Consider the following 16,317-nt stretch of genomic DNA (forward strand, 5'->3'; position numbering starts at 1 on the left):
TCCGGATAGGGGAGAGAGAGAGTACAGCCGGCAGATTGTGCTCACCACCGTCTTTCTTGAAATAATGCGTCCCTATTTATACGAGGAGCCACCTTCTTGAAGGTAATACAATCGATTTCGTGTGGGTGGTTAAGCAACGTTGACATCTTTGGTGCAATTTCTTCCGGCGGCATCTGCTCACTTTGCCACGCGCCCCTCCTTTACGCACCAACACATCACTAGTTGTAGTTTTACCGGACAATTCGGCTCCAAAAAAAACAAAACTATCCTTTACAAGCAAAGTAATGGTTAAACGTCTAAAAAAAGGGCGTCACTGAAATTTCCATCGAAAAAAATAAAAACCGATAAAGACAGTGGCGCGGCGGCGCGCAGGAAAGTAGTTTCCCAAATGGACCAACTTGTTGGACGTTGGATGCAGAGAAGAGAAGAATCTGTGGGCCTGTAAGCTTCTAGCAGACCTGTCAGCGTGTCGGTGTTTTTGCTCAACGATGTCCGAGTCTTGTGACCGCTTAAGCGCTGCAGGGAATGAGTCTCCAGGAGTTTTCCATCCTCACTGAGCAGAAAACTATAATTGTGATAGAGCTTTTAAAAAGCAAGAGATTTCAGGGTACATTTAAAAATGTATTTGAAGAGAGTTCAAAAAAAAGTTAGTGGACTTCTGATTCAGCTGTCTGAATTAAAAGCCCAAATTAAAGACAAACGACTTCAATGTACCAAAAAACAATACATTTTATCATGAAAGCTTGAAGTCTGCAAATTGGTTCATATTTGTATCTGTGATTTATAGTCGGAATGTATTCGGCTAAAACTCCCTTTATTTCTCCTGAGATGTAGTTTGGCACAGGCAGCTGGACTTTGCATCCTTTTATATTATACAGGAGTATAGATTTGGACGAAAAACTCTTTACCGAGAGTATTTTACGTGTCTGTAAATCCCAAAGGAAGGACGTCACCTAGTAGTGTCTCACTCACTAATATTACCAAATGTGCAAATTTCCTCGCACATTAGTGATTTATATTGATAAGGTAAGTGGGGAAATATCTAAAGGTTAAATTATCATTCCCATTTCTTCAGTAAAGCATACATGTAAAAGTTTCCCCATGTACCTCCAATCCATTCTTGTAATTCCTCATCTGATACATTTTGAAAAAAATATCAAAAGGCGTCATTCCTCAAATATGAGGATTTCAGAAATGACAGAGGCAGAGCTCGCATGAGGATCTAGAGAAAACCAGAGTTTGACTCAAAAATTTAGATTTAGATATTGAGCAATTGAAAACGACATCGTCGTAAATCAGCTGGCAGATGACCCGATTTGTTGAGCAGTTTCCAACGGCTATTCCGATTATTGAGATTTACTTTCCAGTGCATCAGTTTCACTACTAGAGTTGAAAAAGTGTGAATTGTTCGCTATACATGACTGCCATCTCGTGGCAGCATATGGAATCCCCATTACAACGATGGTGCACATTACAAAAGGATACAATATCAAATTAAATGTATACTGTATACATGGAACAAAATGGAATGAATGCAAATCTAGGTTAGAAGATGATTAAATAGAGATCTCTCTCTCTCTCTCTCTCTCTCTCTCTCTCTCTCTCTCTCTCTCTGGTCGCATTTATATGACAAAGATTGAAAGGTCTCTCAAGGTTCCTTATCCAGTTTACTCTCTTTTCATATCTTACAAAAAAACACAAATATAAACTTAGGCTACATTTGAAAAGTGAATCACATTATTTAAAGAACGCAACCTTGTTAAAAGATGATGTGGCCTACAGGCTATTGACTTTGAGTGGAGCTAAATGGACCCTTTGTAAATAACTGTTATAATCTGCACTTCTACTCTGTCTTGTTTTCCATCTGCTGCATGTCTTTTATTTATGTTTCCCGTTTTATATCATTACCCACCTCTCCTCTCATTTCAGATCACTTCACTTCCTGTCTGTGTGTTTTCCTGCTTAGTTTTGATAACCTTTATTAGTTTCACCTGTTCTCCGTCAGCCCTGACCTGCAGTCACCTGACCTCCCGGTCACCCATGTTCACTCCCCCAATCAGTCCGTCTCCACAAATACCTGCCTCGTTCCTTCGTTTTTTTTGCCGGGGTTTCTTCATCTTTTGTTTGGAGTTCTGTTACCTGTCTGCCCGTAACCTTGCCTGCTGTTTCCTGCCTTGTCGTTCAGCAGGAAAGGACCCAAACGCAGATAAAGGATGAGGCTGCAGAAGGAACAATGCAATGATTTATTGGAGGTGGCTTAAAGGATTTGAGTCCAAACGACAGGCAGGAAACTGAAGGCAAGGTCATCAGCAAAACCAGGTTTTTGTAGAGACAGACTAAATGAGTGAGAACAGGTGAGCAGGAGGTCAGGTGACTGCAGGGCTAAAGAGGGGCAGACGATCCTAACTGGCTGGAAAACACAAAAAGGCAAGTGGTGAAGTCATCGTCTGAAACGAGAGGAAAGGAACAAAATAAAACACAAAACATGAGTGAAAGACATGAAACAGAGGGAAAACATGTGCATTGGAAATAGGTCTTTGTTTCTCAATGACTTTATGGATATAAATATATGGTCTTTTCACCCATTTATTAGATGAATCTGGCAACATTTTACCTTTCTAGAAATTCTGTAGTCGATGAAATTGAATCTCTAGTGCAATTGTAAACAATATGATTTGAAAGCAATTTAAAAATGCACTCTTGTTGCCCCCCTCGTATTTTTTATTTTGTTTACATTTATTTCATTGTGATTATTTTGTTTGTTTGTTTTGTTTTGTTTTGGGGGAAAGATTGTAAGTCTATCGGCTGATCCACACTCCGGAGCAGAAGGTGGCGGTAATGCGCCAATAAGCTGGATGCAAACCGCCGTAAAATCAGAAGAAGAAGAAGACGGTTACTATGGAGACGGGCCAAGCACTACGTCAACTTGTGGAAGCTGAACTCATCTTTGATGCACTGTAGTTGGTTTATATTTACACTGTAAATTGTGCGGTTGTTTTATAAGAAACAGAGACATGTCGCAAAGGTAAGCTTCTTTGTTGTACCGTTAGACTCGGCGGCCACGTAGTTTAACTTTAACTTGTTGAATTAAACTCGAGATAACGTCCGCTAGCTGGTTTATTGCAAACTAGCAATATTTAGCTCGTTAACCAAAGTTGCACTGTTATGCATGTGCATAAAACGTAAAAATACAATACATACAAGGTAGCGTTTAGAAAATAATGCATACAAGTTATGACACTGCAATTTGGAAACGTCAAAAGTAGCTTAACTTAAGACAAGCATCCAACAACACGACAGGAAGCAATGCAGGTAGTAGCAAGCAAGGTATTTTAAAGTATGTAGCAGCAAAGGAGCAGCAGGAAATATGGCAACAATAATGACACGTGCGACACTCACTCCAGTTGTTGCATTTGAGACTCCTGCTGACTAAATGTTTGTTTCTCTTTTATTGACTAAGCAGTCTGGCCATTCTTTACTGCCCTTGTTGTCCTTTACATTCCTAGCTGTGTTGCCCTCAGCGTTTGTAACGTATGACCTTTTATGACACTAATACCACAAAAGACACACAAAGGTACAGTCCAACCAAACATATCTTCCATCTTGGCTTCTTTTTCCTCCTTGTGTTTGTGTTTTTCTATGAATAAGGTTTGGTCTGCATTGATTGTGACGCATTTCTTTTTGACCATCACTCACCTACCATTGATAACCCTTTTCCCAGCCTCAGCTCATCCCATTGTTTACACTATTCCAGGACATACAACCAGCTGTGGGCAGATGCTCAGTTAGAGTTGAGCCGTCTGCTCACTGAGGAACTACCTGCTGAGCCCCGCCGCCCAGAAAAGGACCGGGTAGTGTTCTTCCAGCGTCTGGCCATGCTTTATGTGCGCTACATCCAAATCTTCAGACAGCTTGAGGAGGTCTATGACCAAGTGGTGCACCCTCAAAAGAGAAAAGTTATTCGGGCAACTCTCGAAGGTGTGATTGGGAGGGTGTTGGAGCTGAAGAATGAAATGGTGGAAAAGGAGTTTTCAGAATACCACTACATGGATGATGTCCTTCACGATTTTAAGCTTACACCTGTGAGTTTCTTTCTTTTTTCCGAGCAAATTTAATGAAATTGGATTGCTAAAATCACCTAATTAAAATTATATTGACTTGTTCACAGCTGGCATTGACTTTATCTGGGATGTCCCCTCGATAATGATATTACTCAACAGCTATTTATTTTTTGTTGTCACTCCAGGCAGACCTTGAGATCCCTATCCCTCGCTATTTCAAAGAACTACAAGAACGAAAGACGATGCTGACAGAAATCCTTAAAATGGTGGAGGTTACTGAAAGCCCAGAAGTGAGTTGAAAAGAAGCAACACACGTCTGTTGATATTCTTTTGTTCATTTTATTTTGTTACATACAAAAAGGCATATAGGGATACACAGACACTAAACTTTTTATTCAATAACTGTTATATTTAATTAATAAATGACAAGCATAAAATGTTCCAATTATTTTGTCACGACAGCCTCTAACGAAGGACATGAGTCAAGAGGAGGCCATTAAGGTCATTCAAGTGGCGGAGAGGGCCCGTCAAGGACGCCTGAGGGCCAAGTTGAATCAAGAAAGCAGAAACATGAACAGGATGTACAGCACCAAGGACCCTGGAGCAGCTGCCATTGAGTTGGCCGCAGTCTGCATTCAGAAGGTCCTCTGTTACCAACGCAATCTTGTACTCGCTTCTTTCTCTGCCTCTGTCTTTGGCTTGTGTCATCTTTCGTGCTGAAAGATTTGTTTAAATGTGAATTGCAGGTGTGGAGGGGCTACATACAGAGGAAGAGGGTCAAAATTGCTCGGGAAGAAGAAATGATCTTTCTGGGAATGGTGAGTGAAATGGGCCATCAATTTTACTAATTGCCTTAAAGTGTAAAAATAGATCCACATTTTTTTTACTAAACCAACAGTACTTCTAATGAATTCAATCTAAAAGCTGAATGATATAATTTGTTAATATAGTACTTTGCTCTAGTTGTTTTTTCCCCCTTAAACATTCAATCTTTTCCTTGATTAAAATGTTCCTTTTGATTTTAATGTTATAGGTCATGGATCCAAAATACCAGGTGCCATGCCCTGCAGTAATCACTGCCCAGGCTAGTGAAGCTTGCACACGGATTAAACGGGAGGACCGCAACGCAGATTATCAGAAGTCTGCAGTGGCCGTCACAAACCAACTACAAGATGTAGAGGGTCTTGACATGAGCAAGTCCATGAAAGACCAAATCCGACAGTGGTTCATTGAATGCCGGTGAGGTTTCACAGAGGGACTTGTTATGATTTTTGTTATTTGAGAGCATTTCCACACTTAATAAATCAAATAGCTGCGTTCTTACTGTCTTCCTCTTCTGTTTGAATTTTTTAAATAGTGATGCAACGGGATCGTTTCCAGACTACCCAGATGACGAGGACGGAGGCTCAGCCCTCCTTTTCACCGAAAAGACGCCTACGCAGGTCAAATACACCGTCAAAAGAAGGATTTATTGCATATTTTTACTGTAGTTTGCAGACGGAGAATTACGTTTGGTGCGCATATATTTTTTTCAGTTATTGGAAGAAATTGCTGCAAAGGAAGAGGAGGAAGCCAGCAACAAATCAAAAGGAAAGGACAAGAAGAAGGAGAAGGGGAAAAAGGACAAGAAGAAGGAAAATGAGGAAGTAAGTTGTATTAAATATTTTTTTTATTGGCTGATATAATAGTCAGCAAATTCTGGTGTTAAGAAGAAATTATCTTATTCAAACCAATCCTCGTCAGCGTCACTAAAAATGTTGCAAATTCAGTGACACAATGTAACTTTATTCTGAACCTCAGGAAGAAGAAGCAGGATTGAAGATGCTACCTTCAGCCTTTCTGTCACACTTGGAAGTGGAAAACAAAACCTTTGTTGGTATGTTTACATTGAAAAAGGTCAAAATAATATATTAGTCTTAATATTAAAGTGTAGCCTCTCAACTGAATAAAAGTAAACGCATTCCAAATCCAGTTGAAAAATAGTTTAAGAGTATGTTGTTTAGATGGTAAACTACGAAATGGGAATGAGTGTGCAACATACCTTGAAGGTTTTCTTGTATTTTGGCTTTCACCACCTCTCGGTGTAAAGTATCTGGGGCGGGTCCTCCTGTCATTATGTCCAAGTGTCCTTAAACAAGACACTGAACCCAAAGTTGCTCCCGCTGCAGCTCCGCCACCATCTCTGTTTGAACGTGTGCATGTATGGGTGAATAAGAAGCGGTGTAAATGCAGTATATAGTTACTCATTCACAGAAAGCCTGAACTGAATGTTTGTCATCTTTAGATTTTTGGAAAACCCGCAATGAGTCCAGAAACTTCAACCAAAGGCACGAGGTGGAGCTGATAAAGGAAGAAAAGAGGAAAGTCATTGAGGCAAAGATTCGAGTACAGGTAATGCTGACTACAGGAAATAAAACATTTTAAATTCTCAACATGTGTTAGGAATTTAACAACCAAACTAATAGGAAACCAATGCTGTTGTTGTAACCATTCAGTGTCCATTTCACTGGTGTTTAATACTGATAACAGCGCCACATGCTTCTTGGTCTGTTCTGCTTTCATCAGGTAGATGAGCAGATGAGACAAGAGCTGGCTGAACTGAAGCTAGCTGTGGATAAAGAAAAGGGCGGTAAAACCAAAGCAAATGCCAAGGTAACGAGTGAGAGAAAGATGTCTGGGAGGTTTGGTTGAGATGTGTCCTGATGATATGTATTGTTCTCCACAGAAAAAGAAAGGATCTAAGAGTGGGAAGAAGAAAAAAAAGGAGAAAGATTTGACAGCTGATAGGTGAGGCCACACAGAGGATGCTTTTCATTATAGAATTGATTTGTATGAAGTTAACAAATCAGTAAATACAATTGCTGGAGAAATCGATTACATGATTTATTCACCTCTGCTAGGACTCTTGAGTCTCTGTGTCAGGAGCTGGTGGAACAGGGCTTGTTGAAACTAGCAAATAATGTTAGGCTGCAGGATTACCTGGGTAAGATTTTATATATTGTTTGTATAAACTGTACTGTACGTAACTGTATAGGAATGATGTGCTGCCCTCTTCTGGTTTGTGGTTGCAAAAACACTATGATCACAATGAACAATCTCTAATTGGCACAACCATTTCTGCAGTAAGGAAATAGATTTTAAAGTCCTTTCTTGCAGTTTTCCCAATGCTTCACCGTGCTGATTAATAACTATTGGACTAATAGTTGTTCCCTCTTGTTGCAAGGCGACTATAACTACCTTGGGACCACACTGAGGCAAAACGACATTGAGCCCATGCCGTCATTGTGGGACGTGCGGCAGGTCTTAACTCTGTATGCAATTTTACCATTAGGTGTGAAAGTTATTTTTATTGATATTTTGAATAAATATAGCTGAAAGTATTGTTTCTGGATTGAATAAAAGATGTTGTGTTGTTGCAGGCTCTCAGCCGGTACATGAGAAGGCAACTCTGATAAAGGCCATCCTACTGGCAGGGCCTGCAGGTGTAGGCAAGAAGATGTTGGTCCATGCAATCTGCCAGGAGACAGGTGCCAACCTGTTTGATCTGTCTCCTCTGAACACGGCAGGAAAGTACCCAGGCAAGAGTGGCCTCGCCATGATGCTCCACATGGTGTTTAAGGTAAAACAGTGGTACAGTAATAGACTCGGGTGCCATTGCCATTTAAGTTCGTAATGGTGGCGGTTAAGTTCTTTTAATGACTGCCGGTAAACTATTTGAGTTTTTTTTTTTTTTTTTTTTAAAAGTCCTAATTCTCACCTACACAATTGAAGCATAAATGTAACCCAGCCTATACGTGCAACACTTTATGACTTTTCATGATCACCTTCGCATAGGTTGCAAGATTACTTCAACCTTCAGTAATATGGATTGGAGACGCTGAAAAAATGTTCTACAAGAAAGTTCCCAAGGAAGTAAAAGAGGTATTTCTGGGCAGAAGAAAAGCTGAACAGCATTATCACGTTGTTTAAATGTAGCAGTTTTTGATTTGCATGGTAATTGAAACCACTTTTTTTTGTGTTTGCACAGTTAGATCCCAAACGCTTGAAGAAAGACTTGCCCAAGTCTCTCAAGTTGATCAAAGGGGAGGATCGTGTTCTGATAGTAGGAACAACTAAAGACCCACTAAGTGCTGACATCAAGGCACTGTGTAAAATGTACAGCAAAATCCTCCTCATCCCAAGACCGGCCTACGGCTCAAGATACAGTAAGAATAGACACCGCGGAGAACAATTTTAGTTCGTTTTGGTCGTTGGTATAAAAAATGACCTTTGACTCTGTTTGACTTCAGTCTTGTGGAAGCAACTGATCAGAAAGCAGGGAGGTGATGTAACCAGCGCGCTGGACCTCAGCTCTCTCACGAAGATCTCTGATGGCTACACACCAGGTCACATGGTCCGGGTGATCCGGAGCATTGTCACCAAGCGTCGCATCCTACAGCAGGCAAACAGACCACTGACTGCTGCTGAGTTCATTGCTCCATTAGCGAAGATTTACCCCGTGTTCCAGACAGAAGAAGATGCCCTTAAAGTACAGTAGATGTTTCATTGCATTTTTATGATTGTAACTGCTTTGTTGCATATTCATTTTGTTTTTGTGTATCACCAGAACTGGTACGCAAAGACCCCCCTGGGAAAGAAGAGGACTAAAGCTGCAGCAGAAAAGGAAGAACAGGCACCAGTTAAAAGCAAAGATGCAAAGAAGAAAGCAAAAAAATAAGTTTGTAATCATATTTTTTTTTTTATCACAAGTTGAATGCAGTTATACATTTATTGAAGCTTGTATGTGAATTGCCATCTGATGGCTGTCCAATTTACTCCCTACAAGATAAATCAAATTAAAAGCAGTCCATTTGTGTTTGTTGTGTGTTTTCAATACTGCCGTTGGAGGATGCAACAGAAATGGTGAGCAATGAAATGCTTACACTAGTGTCTGGTGTTAGAAATACAATGTTGAAATCTTCTTGGACCTGTTACTTAGTTGAAGAAGACAAAATACCACAGCTTACATACTTCACATAGGACTTTGCGCAGTCTATAAGGAACGGCGCTAACTCCTGTCTTGTGACCATCCTATGAAGAAGTATTCTGAGTAAGAGGCAATAACAATTTTGTCCAAAGATAGAACATAATTGGTCACTCCATTTCTGCTGTTAGCGATAATCAAATCTCAACATTGTGTTCCATTTCCATGTTTACTTTAAATCTTACATTATCTACTTCCACGTGTAATTTTGTCTGGAGTTCATCCTTAAATTGAGTTACCTCAATAACGTCACCCATCACAGACGCTTATATGCAGCCAACCAAACTACGAGCTATTTAAATATGAATAGAAATAAATTCAGCCTGGCTCGGGTGGACAGACTCCTATGACTATGATACTCAAGGCCACACTGTAGTGAGACATACCAAGACTGTCAAGGGCATAATGTCGTTCTGCTCTATGGCTACCTGGCCATATGGCACAGGGTTATAAGGTTACATATAACACTACATTTGGAATGTGGCTTACAGAAATAACACTAACATCATGGTGTTACACCCAGCATCTGGGTCATCTAGTCTGGGCTCATGATCAGATGTCATCTGTCGACACATTTGTGATCAAATGTATGTATTGAACCTTTCTATATTCCTGTACTATGACCGCTGTCAGGTGTAGAGAGTCTGAACCAGAGGATATGTGATCAGCAGGAGGGAGGGAGGGGGGTTTCAAGCAGGGGTCCAGAGGCTTAGGTGGAGTGTTCAGCTGTTTTGTCGAGTTCTAAATTCACTCAACACATCCTCACATTGCCTTGGTCCCCTTAACGTCACTCTATTTTTAGCCTATGTGCAGCATCCTATGACGCTGCAGATGAGAAGGCCCACATTTCACGATATCAAGTTGATCCATTGGCTGTTTTCACTGTGACATGATTTGGGGCCTTTTCTTAGATCTGTTTGATCTTGATATGACGTCCTGTTTAGAAATTAGCATTGAAAGCCATGAAATGTCCTGATTTGTAATCCAATATATGTTTTGTTGGGGATTCATAAGCCAAAAGTTGACTGGCCTGCTGGAGATCTGAAAAACGGGAACAGTTTCCCTCTCAGTGACGACAAGTTGTTTTTTGTGCATCAAGAGATTATCTTGTCGAGTTTCACTGGACTTAGAAGTGCTCAGCGGCACATGGAGCTGTCTGTCAAAGTGAGGCAGCACAGTGCTGGGTGGTGCTCGCTTTGTTCTGTCTGGCTGTCTGAATGAGGGAATCCCACTAAATGAAACCTTGTTTTAATGCAAACGAACCCCTCAGCCCAACGTATGTTGGAGATGGAGGAGTTAGAGGAATAAATATCAGCATTGCATGGCTGCTGTGTCACTTTGAATGTTTTAAGTGAATTTTTAGTATCCAGAGCTCCGCCATCATGGTTTGCAAACCACCTTGTCACCTACTCTGATGTCAGTAAATTACATCACACTGGACTGCCGATACATGTGTCTTCATTTATATTGTTTAATGTTTTGTGACCTTTTAACTGCAGCAGTGGTAGAAACCCCCTGTGGGGATCCATGGACTGACCTGAGGTTTAAGACACTGAAAGATATGAGTCAGTATTGTGAAGAGCATGTGATTAATCTGCTTCTGCCTTATAATGTACAGAACGCTCTACTTCTGCCTTGGACCAGTCGTTTAGGTGGAAGATCTAAGTTCACGCAACCTGGTGGTGAATTTGATTGTATGTAAAACAACAGACAGTACACATTATGTAGACGCTCACTTACATCCTGGTGCTACATGAAGGTAACTTAACTTCTGTACTGAGATGCTTTCAAGTCATTTGTACTAAGCTTGTCTGTCACTCACTCATACACACTAGAAAACCATCAAACACACCAAGCCTATTGTATACATTTTGATTGTTTTTGATAGTTCCATTGATGCTGGACGCGAGTTGCCTCAGACCATTGAAGCCAAAGCTATCTTTGCCCTCGTACTGACAGAAGGCTATTTTGGAAGTTAGTATGTGGGGAGAGATGTGTCAGCTGTTCAGCATTATGCTCCATCAAAGCAAGAAAAAAAGAGAAAGCGCTATAGGCTGTCTGCTTTGGGGACAGGGACGCAGCTCGCAAACCTGGGCATGCTCTCCTTTGGCTAATCATTTGTTGTTAATCTTAAAGGCTTTGTGTGAAACAAGACAAGACTCGGACCGAGCCGTTGCCATGGTGGAAGTTTTTATTCTTGTTTTTCAGGTGAAGGCTTTTTGTTTTTTTGTCATCGGTGCAACAAGAGGCCACGCAAGGATTTACTCTCTCTAGAAAACCCTGTTTAAGTTTAAGGTGGGTGCATTGCTGCAGGTGATATATATATATACACGTAAATGTATATATTTTTTCTTGTCATTATTTCTTTGTTTGCATACTTTAATATGAGAGGTCAAAATCTTTAACTCTCGGGTGTTTTAAGTTTGCTCATCTAATTTCAAAGATGTTTTTGTATTTCTATGGTATTTATTCATCTTACATGCCATCTTGGAGAAGAGCTCACTGGATATCATAACTGATCAGGCCTCTAGAGGTTGGTCTAGATAATGGCTGGTAGATTCAGTGTCATTGTGTGACGCATTATGAAATGTCATTTTAACTGTTCGTTAATGAGAACGAATGGCCCTCCTCTTGGAATACTTAGAAAACCTCATAATGATAGTGGGAGGAGGCACCGTCTGAAAAGTGTGTCATGACCTCACATATCATATTCATCAGTTACTGATGGGCAGTTCTCATTTGGCCTCTCCTTTGTTTTTTAAAGCTTCCCCTTCTTCTCAGTTCAGTGCCTGATCACAGCTGAGTCTATATTTGTGGTGCTGAGCTCAGCCAAGCGAGGTGACAGAGATTACTCTGCTCTTCTTAACCGAGGACATGGCATGCCATCGCACCAGAGATCAACCATATCAGAGTGATGTCATGTGTATCCATTTTGATAGGCCAATATTTTGGAAGTGATGGTTTATGTAATTATTAGCCTGAATGTAATTTGTTTGGCATGTAAAATGAAGTGTTGTCCATTCCCTGAAAGAAGCTGCATGGCAGTAAATGTGAATGAGGCGTGAATGAGATGATGCTTTTACAGCCATATTGAGTATCCTTTATAACAATTAAACCGATTATTAGTTTTATTCCGAGCCAGACCGTTACCTGATATATATTTTTCATCATCACCATTATAGTTGTAGCCCTTCTGTGATAACTGTGGTAAAAAGCAAACAAGATTCTCCAATCATACTGAGAGAAGAGCAGGAGGCATGGGAGACAATATACCTGGAGGAATAGTAGCTGCCGCAAGTAAGTTTTCTTCTCACACATCAATTTCGGTGTAGTAGCAAAAGAGCTTTTGAATCTCTAATGCTGTGTGTGTGTTTATGTGCCAGAGAACCGTCTGCTGGTGGTGAAGGGCTTGGAGGATGTGGAGGTGTCCGAGTGTGAGGTTTGCTCCTTTGACGTGACCCTCAACTTGGCCTATATCGAGGGTCTGTGGACCAGAGATGGGATGCCGCTTAAGTCCAAGCCCAACTGTCGCATCAGCAGGCATGGAAAGAAACACTCCCTCCTACTGAACAGGGTGGCTTTAGGAGACGCAGGCCTGTTCTCTTTTCAGGCCAACGGCATTCAGACCTCAGGCAGACTCAGTGTCACAGGTAAGGTGGTTATGTAGACTGTGCCACTTGTAAAAATACTTGTCTTAAAGTCATTACAGGGCTACTAAAAAGCGATACAAGCAGCTTTTATAAAGTTCTGTTTGGTTGCACACAAAATGTAGCCACGGTTTGGTTATCTTCTGCCAGCTAGGGACATCCACATAGTGAAGGAGCTGGAGGATGTCGACACGATGGAGCGTCAACCCGTGAACTTCCTGTGTGAGGTCAACCAGGTGGATTTGGATGGTCGGTGGTACAGAGATGACAGCCGAATTCGACCTGGAGACAATATCAAGATCAGACAACAGGGTGAGAGACCAACAATGGGTTTTACAGAAACTAATAAGCCTAAAGAGTATAAAAACTCCCAGGCCTGTCACTCAATTTTGCTAAGAAGCTGTGTCTGAATGGTCAGTAATTGTTCCTCGTGGTGTAAATATATAAAATAGAAACTATATCCCCTGGTTAATCACAAACATTTTGCTTTGATCTGATTGCAGGTAAAACTCACACCCTGTTCTTCAAGTCAGTCAGGCCAGAGCATGCTGGAGAGATCAGATTCACTGCAGAGCGTGTCTCATCCTACGCAACTCTCACAGTGAAAGGTGAGCCACCAGATACTATTCAACATGGGTTTATGGAGAAAATGATTGAAGGTTTACAGCCTGTGCCTCCCTTCTTCAGAGCTCCCAGTCCAAATAGTGCGTCCTCTAAGGGTCAAGATAGCTATGTATCGCCACCGGGGTCTGCTGGAGTGCCACGTGTCACGGCCTAATGCTCAAGTCAGGTGGTACAAGAACAGGAAGGAGCTCCAGTCCAGTAAGAAGTACCAACTGATCAGCCAAGATGTCTACAGGCAGCTGACCATCGATGACATCTGCTCTTCAGATGAGGACACCTACACCTGTGATGCAGGAGATGACAACACCTCTTGTCAGCTTCTGGTGGAGGGTGAGATGGCTTCTATCACAGTAATAAAATGAAACAAAACAAGGTTTATGGCCGACAGTATGTTTTGCATTCATGTACCCACAACACTTTCATTATGAGTAATGCCTATGTGCACGTTTCTAATGTGCCAACTAGAGTTTTGTTTGTACTCTTACAAGAGTTGGATCAGCACTGGTTAATGTGTATTATGGCTGTACATGCAGAGCAGGCTATCAGAATAGTGCGAGGGATGAGCTCAGTGGAGGTGATGGAGCCAGAGCCAGCCCTGTTCCAGGTGGAGACCAGCTTGAAATCAGGGAGGCCTCCCCGGTGGACCCTGAACGGTGAGGTGCTGGAGCCTTGTGCAGCAGTGAACATCAACAGGGAGGGCACCCTCCACAGCCTCTGTCTCACCTCCACAGAAAGCTCCATGTCTGGGCCCATGGTCTTTGCAGCTGGAAAGAGTCGTTCCACTGCTCAGCTTACTGTCAAAGGTGAGTTGGCTTGGATTTTTGGTAATTTTAGGATTATTGTAATGTTATTATTGTACAGGAACAATGTAAAAGTAAGTAAGAACCACACTTTATGTTAACGTTATTTAACAAAAGCTGCCTCACCTGGTGTGGCTCGGAGCAATCTGTATTCCCCCTAGAATGGTTTGAGTTATTGGACATTGGGGGGACAGAGCTCAAAAATAGCCCAGTGAAATCTCTCTTTTTTTTTGTTTAGTATTAGCACTTCTAAAACTTTCCAAAGTAATTTTGACTTTTAAAAATTCAAAGCTCTCTCTCTCTCTCTCTCTCTCTCTCTCTCTCTCTCTCTCTCTCTCAAAGCTCTGAACTGTGTGTGCTCTCTGTGTTAGCCTTGCAAAGGACTGGCTTTCTGGAGTTTTATCCTACTTTATTCCTGATGTATCCTAAGGAGACCTATATCCTCTGCATGGTCCTGAAATGGTCTAATTTGGTAAAGTGAATGAATTCTTGATTTTGCCGGAGTGTTTCATTAAGTGGCTTTTACATCTCTCCCCTCTAGAACGACCTCTTGAGGTTGCCCGCCACTTGGACGATGTACAGGCGAAGGAGAACAGCTCTGTGACTCTGAGCTGTGCGTTTGCCCCCTCTCCCAGGGTGGTGCGGTGGTTTAAAGGCCGTACGTCTCTGAAGACCTCAAACAAGTACAACATGAAAAGAGACGGGAAACGAGCACAGCTGACCATTCATGGCTTGACAGGGACGGATGCAGGGCAGTACCGCTGCATGGCTGGGGGTTCACAGAGCACAGCTCATGTTAAGGTAGAAGGTAGGCTAAACATGGTTTGGGGGAAATTGAGGTGGAGTAATAACAATTTCTGTATTGGATATTCATACATTTTCAAATGATAATTTTTTTCCCCCTTTTATTGTAGTGCGAATGCTGAAATTGGTTAAACATCTTGAGCCAAAGGAAGTTGAGGAAGATGGCATTGCCACTTTTTCATGTGAGCTCAACTATGTGGTCGCCAACGTGGAGTGGCTCCTCAACAATGTTCGCCTCTATTGCAATGCCATCTACAGGATCCAGCACATGGGCACGATGCACAGTCTCACATTCAAAAAGCTGCGGCCACAGCAGAGCAGGGTCACCTTCAAAACAGGACTTCTCTCTGAGACTACCACTTTAAATGTCAAAGGTCAGCTTGGGGAATAACTGAAGTGTATGATTAGGATTTTTTTTTCTTGCATTTCCATTTATTGATTTCTGAGAAACATGCACACTTACGTATGATGATCTTGGTTCCAGAGCGCCCGGTAGTGTTCCTGAGGTCTCTGGAGGATGCAGTAGGAGAAGAGCAGGGGGACGTCTGCCTGCAGTGTGAAATTTCCAAAGAGACGGTGACCCCTGTTTGGAGGAAGGATGGTATGGTCCTGACCGCTGATGATAAACACGAGTTACTCCAGTTTGGGAAGTCCATGGTACTGATCGTCCATTCCCTGAGCAAGGATGACGCTGGACAGTACACCTGTGACCTGGGCACCAGCCAAACAAAGGCCAAAGTTACTGTACATGGTGAGTAGTGCTAACATGTTGGTTATTTGGGAAAAGCTCTACACCTTGAAAATCAAGTGTTGTGGTCAAATAGATCTGTCTGTCTTTTGACAACAGTGCCACTAAATGATTGATAGAATGATAGCGGGAACTATGTTGTATTCTTGAATTGTTCACAGAAACTAAAGCACTCACAAATTAGAATGAAGAGACAATTGGTCATTCTGTCACAAAGCTGTTCAATGACTTAGTACATTTTTCTGTCTGTAACGATATATTTACTGTAATAAGGCTGTTTTGTTATTATATTTGCCGACAGACTTACACATCACTATTGTGCAACGTATGAAGACAACATCTGTTCTGGAAGGCGAAAGCTGCACTTTTGATTGTCACCTCTCTCATGACGTTGATGATGAACCTTCCTGGATCATCAATGGCCAGGTGGTGGTCACCAATAGCCATATTCAGGTTATCAACAATGGCCGTAACTATAAGATGAACATCAGAGATGCTATACTGACCGACGCTGGAGACGTGGTCTTCACAATTAAAGACCTAAGCTGTAGGACCATGCTCTTTGTTAAAGGTATAAACCTGGTTGTCTCAGATAAAATGAGCCACAATA

The 16,317-nt window shown here is 41.7% G+C and overlaps 2 protein-coding genes across 2 annotated transcripts in view; both read left to right on the plus strand.

Moving 5' to 3' along the window:
* The first annotated feature begins 2,931 nt into the window (after positions 1 to 2,931).
* zgc:153738 (dynein regulatory complex protein 11) lies at positions 2,932 to 9,227 on the plus strand. Its single transcript, XM_031864286.1, has 19 exons — positions 2,932 to 3,025; positions 3,755 to 4,082; positions 4,247 to 4,351; positions 4,524 to 4,703; positions 4,808 to 4,879; positions 5,095 to 5,300; positions 5,419 to 5,503; positions 5,597 to 5,707; positions 5,862 to 5,937; positions 6,346 to 6,452; positions 6,627 to 6,713; positions 6,787 to 6,848; positions 6,962 to 7,044; positions 7,285 to 7,392; positions 7,481 to 7,680; positions 7,896 to 7,982; positions 8,089 to 8,266; positions 8,351 to 8,589; positions 8,668 to 9,227. The coding sequence occupies exons 1-19, from the start codon at positions 3,015 to 3,017 to the stop codon at positions 8,776 to 8,778; spliced, it is 2,436 nt and encodes an 811-aa protein (XP_031720146.1). The 5' UTR covers positions 2,932 to 3,014; the 3' UTR covers positions 8,779 to 9,227.
* Positions 9,228 to 11,165: 1,938 nt separating this feature from the next.
* The window catches only part of obscna (obscurin, cytoskeletal calmodulin and titin-interacting RhoGEF a), a 40,154-nt gene continuing 35,002 nt past the window's right edge, over positions 11,166 to 16,317 (plus strand). Inside the window, exons 1-11 of the mRNA XM_031863861.1 lie at positions 11,166 to 11,379; positions 12,267 to 12,381; positions 12,468 to 12,734; positions 12,882 to 13,043; positions 13,235 to 13,339; positions 13,419 to 13,685; positions 13,889 to 14,158; positions 14,697 to 14,963; positions 15,070 to 15,333; positions 15,444 to 15,710; positions 16,009 to 16,278. Coding sequence (XP_031719721.1) covers positions 12,342 to 12,381; positions 12,468 to 12,734; positions 12,882 to 13,043; positions 13,235 to 13,339; positions 13,419 to 13,685; positions 13,889 to 14,158; positions 14,697 to 14,963; positions 15,070 to 15,333; positions 15,444 to 15,710; positions 16,009 to 16,278 — 2,179 coding nt within the window. The 5' untranslated portion in view covers positions 11,166 to 11,379; positions 12,267 to 12,341. The remainder of the gene's footprint in view (positions 11,380 to 12,266; positions 12,382 to 12,467; positions 12,735 to 12,881; positions 13,044 to 13,234; positions 13,340 to 13,418; positions 13,686 to 13,888; positions 14,159 to 14,696; positions 14,964 to 15,069; positions 15,334 to 15,443; positions 15,711 to 16,008; positions 16,279 to 16,317) is intronic.

This window comes from Anarrhichthys ocellatus, unplaced genomic scaffold (assembly GCF_004355925.1).
Source record: "Anarrhichthys ocellatus isolate YVR2014 unplaced genomic scaffold, GSC_Weel_1.0 scaffold30, whole genome shotgun sequence".
NCBI lineage: Eukaryota > Metazoa > Chordata > Actinopteri > Perciformes > Anarhichadidae > Anarrhichthys > Anarrhichthys ocellatus.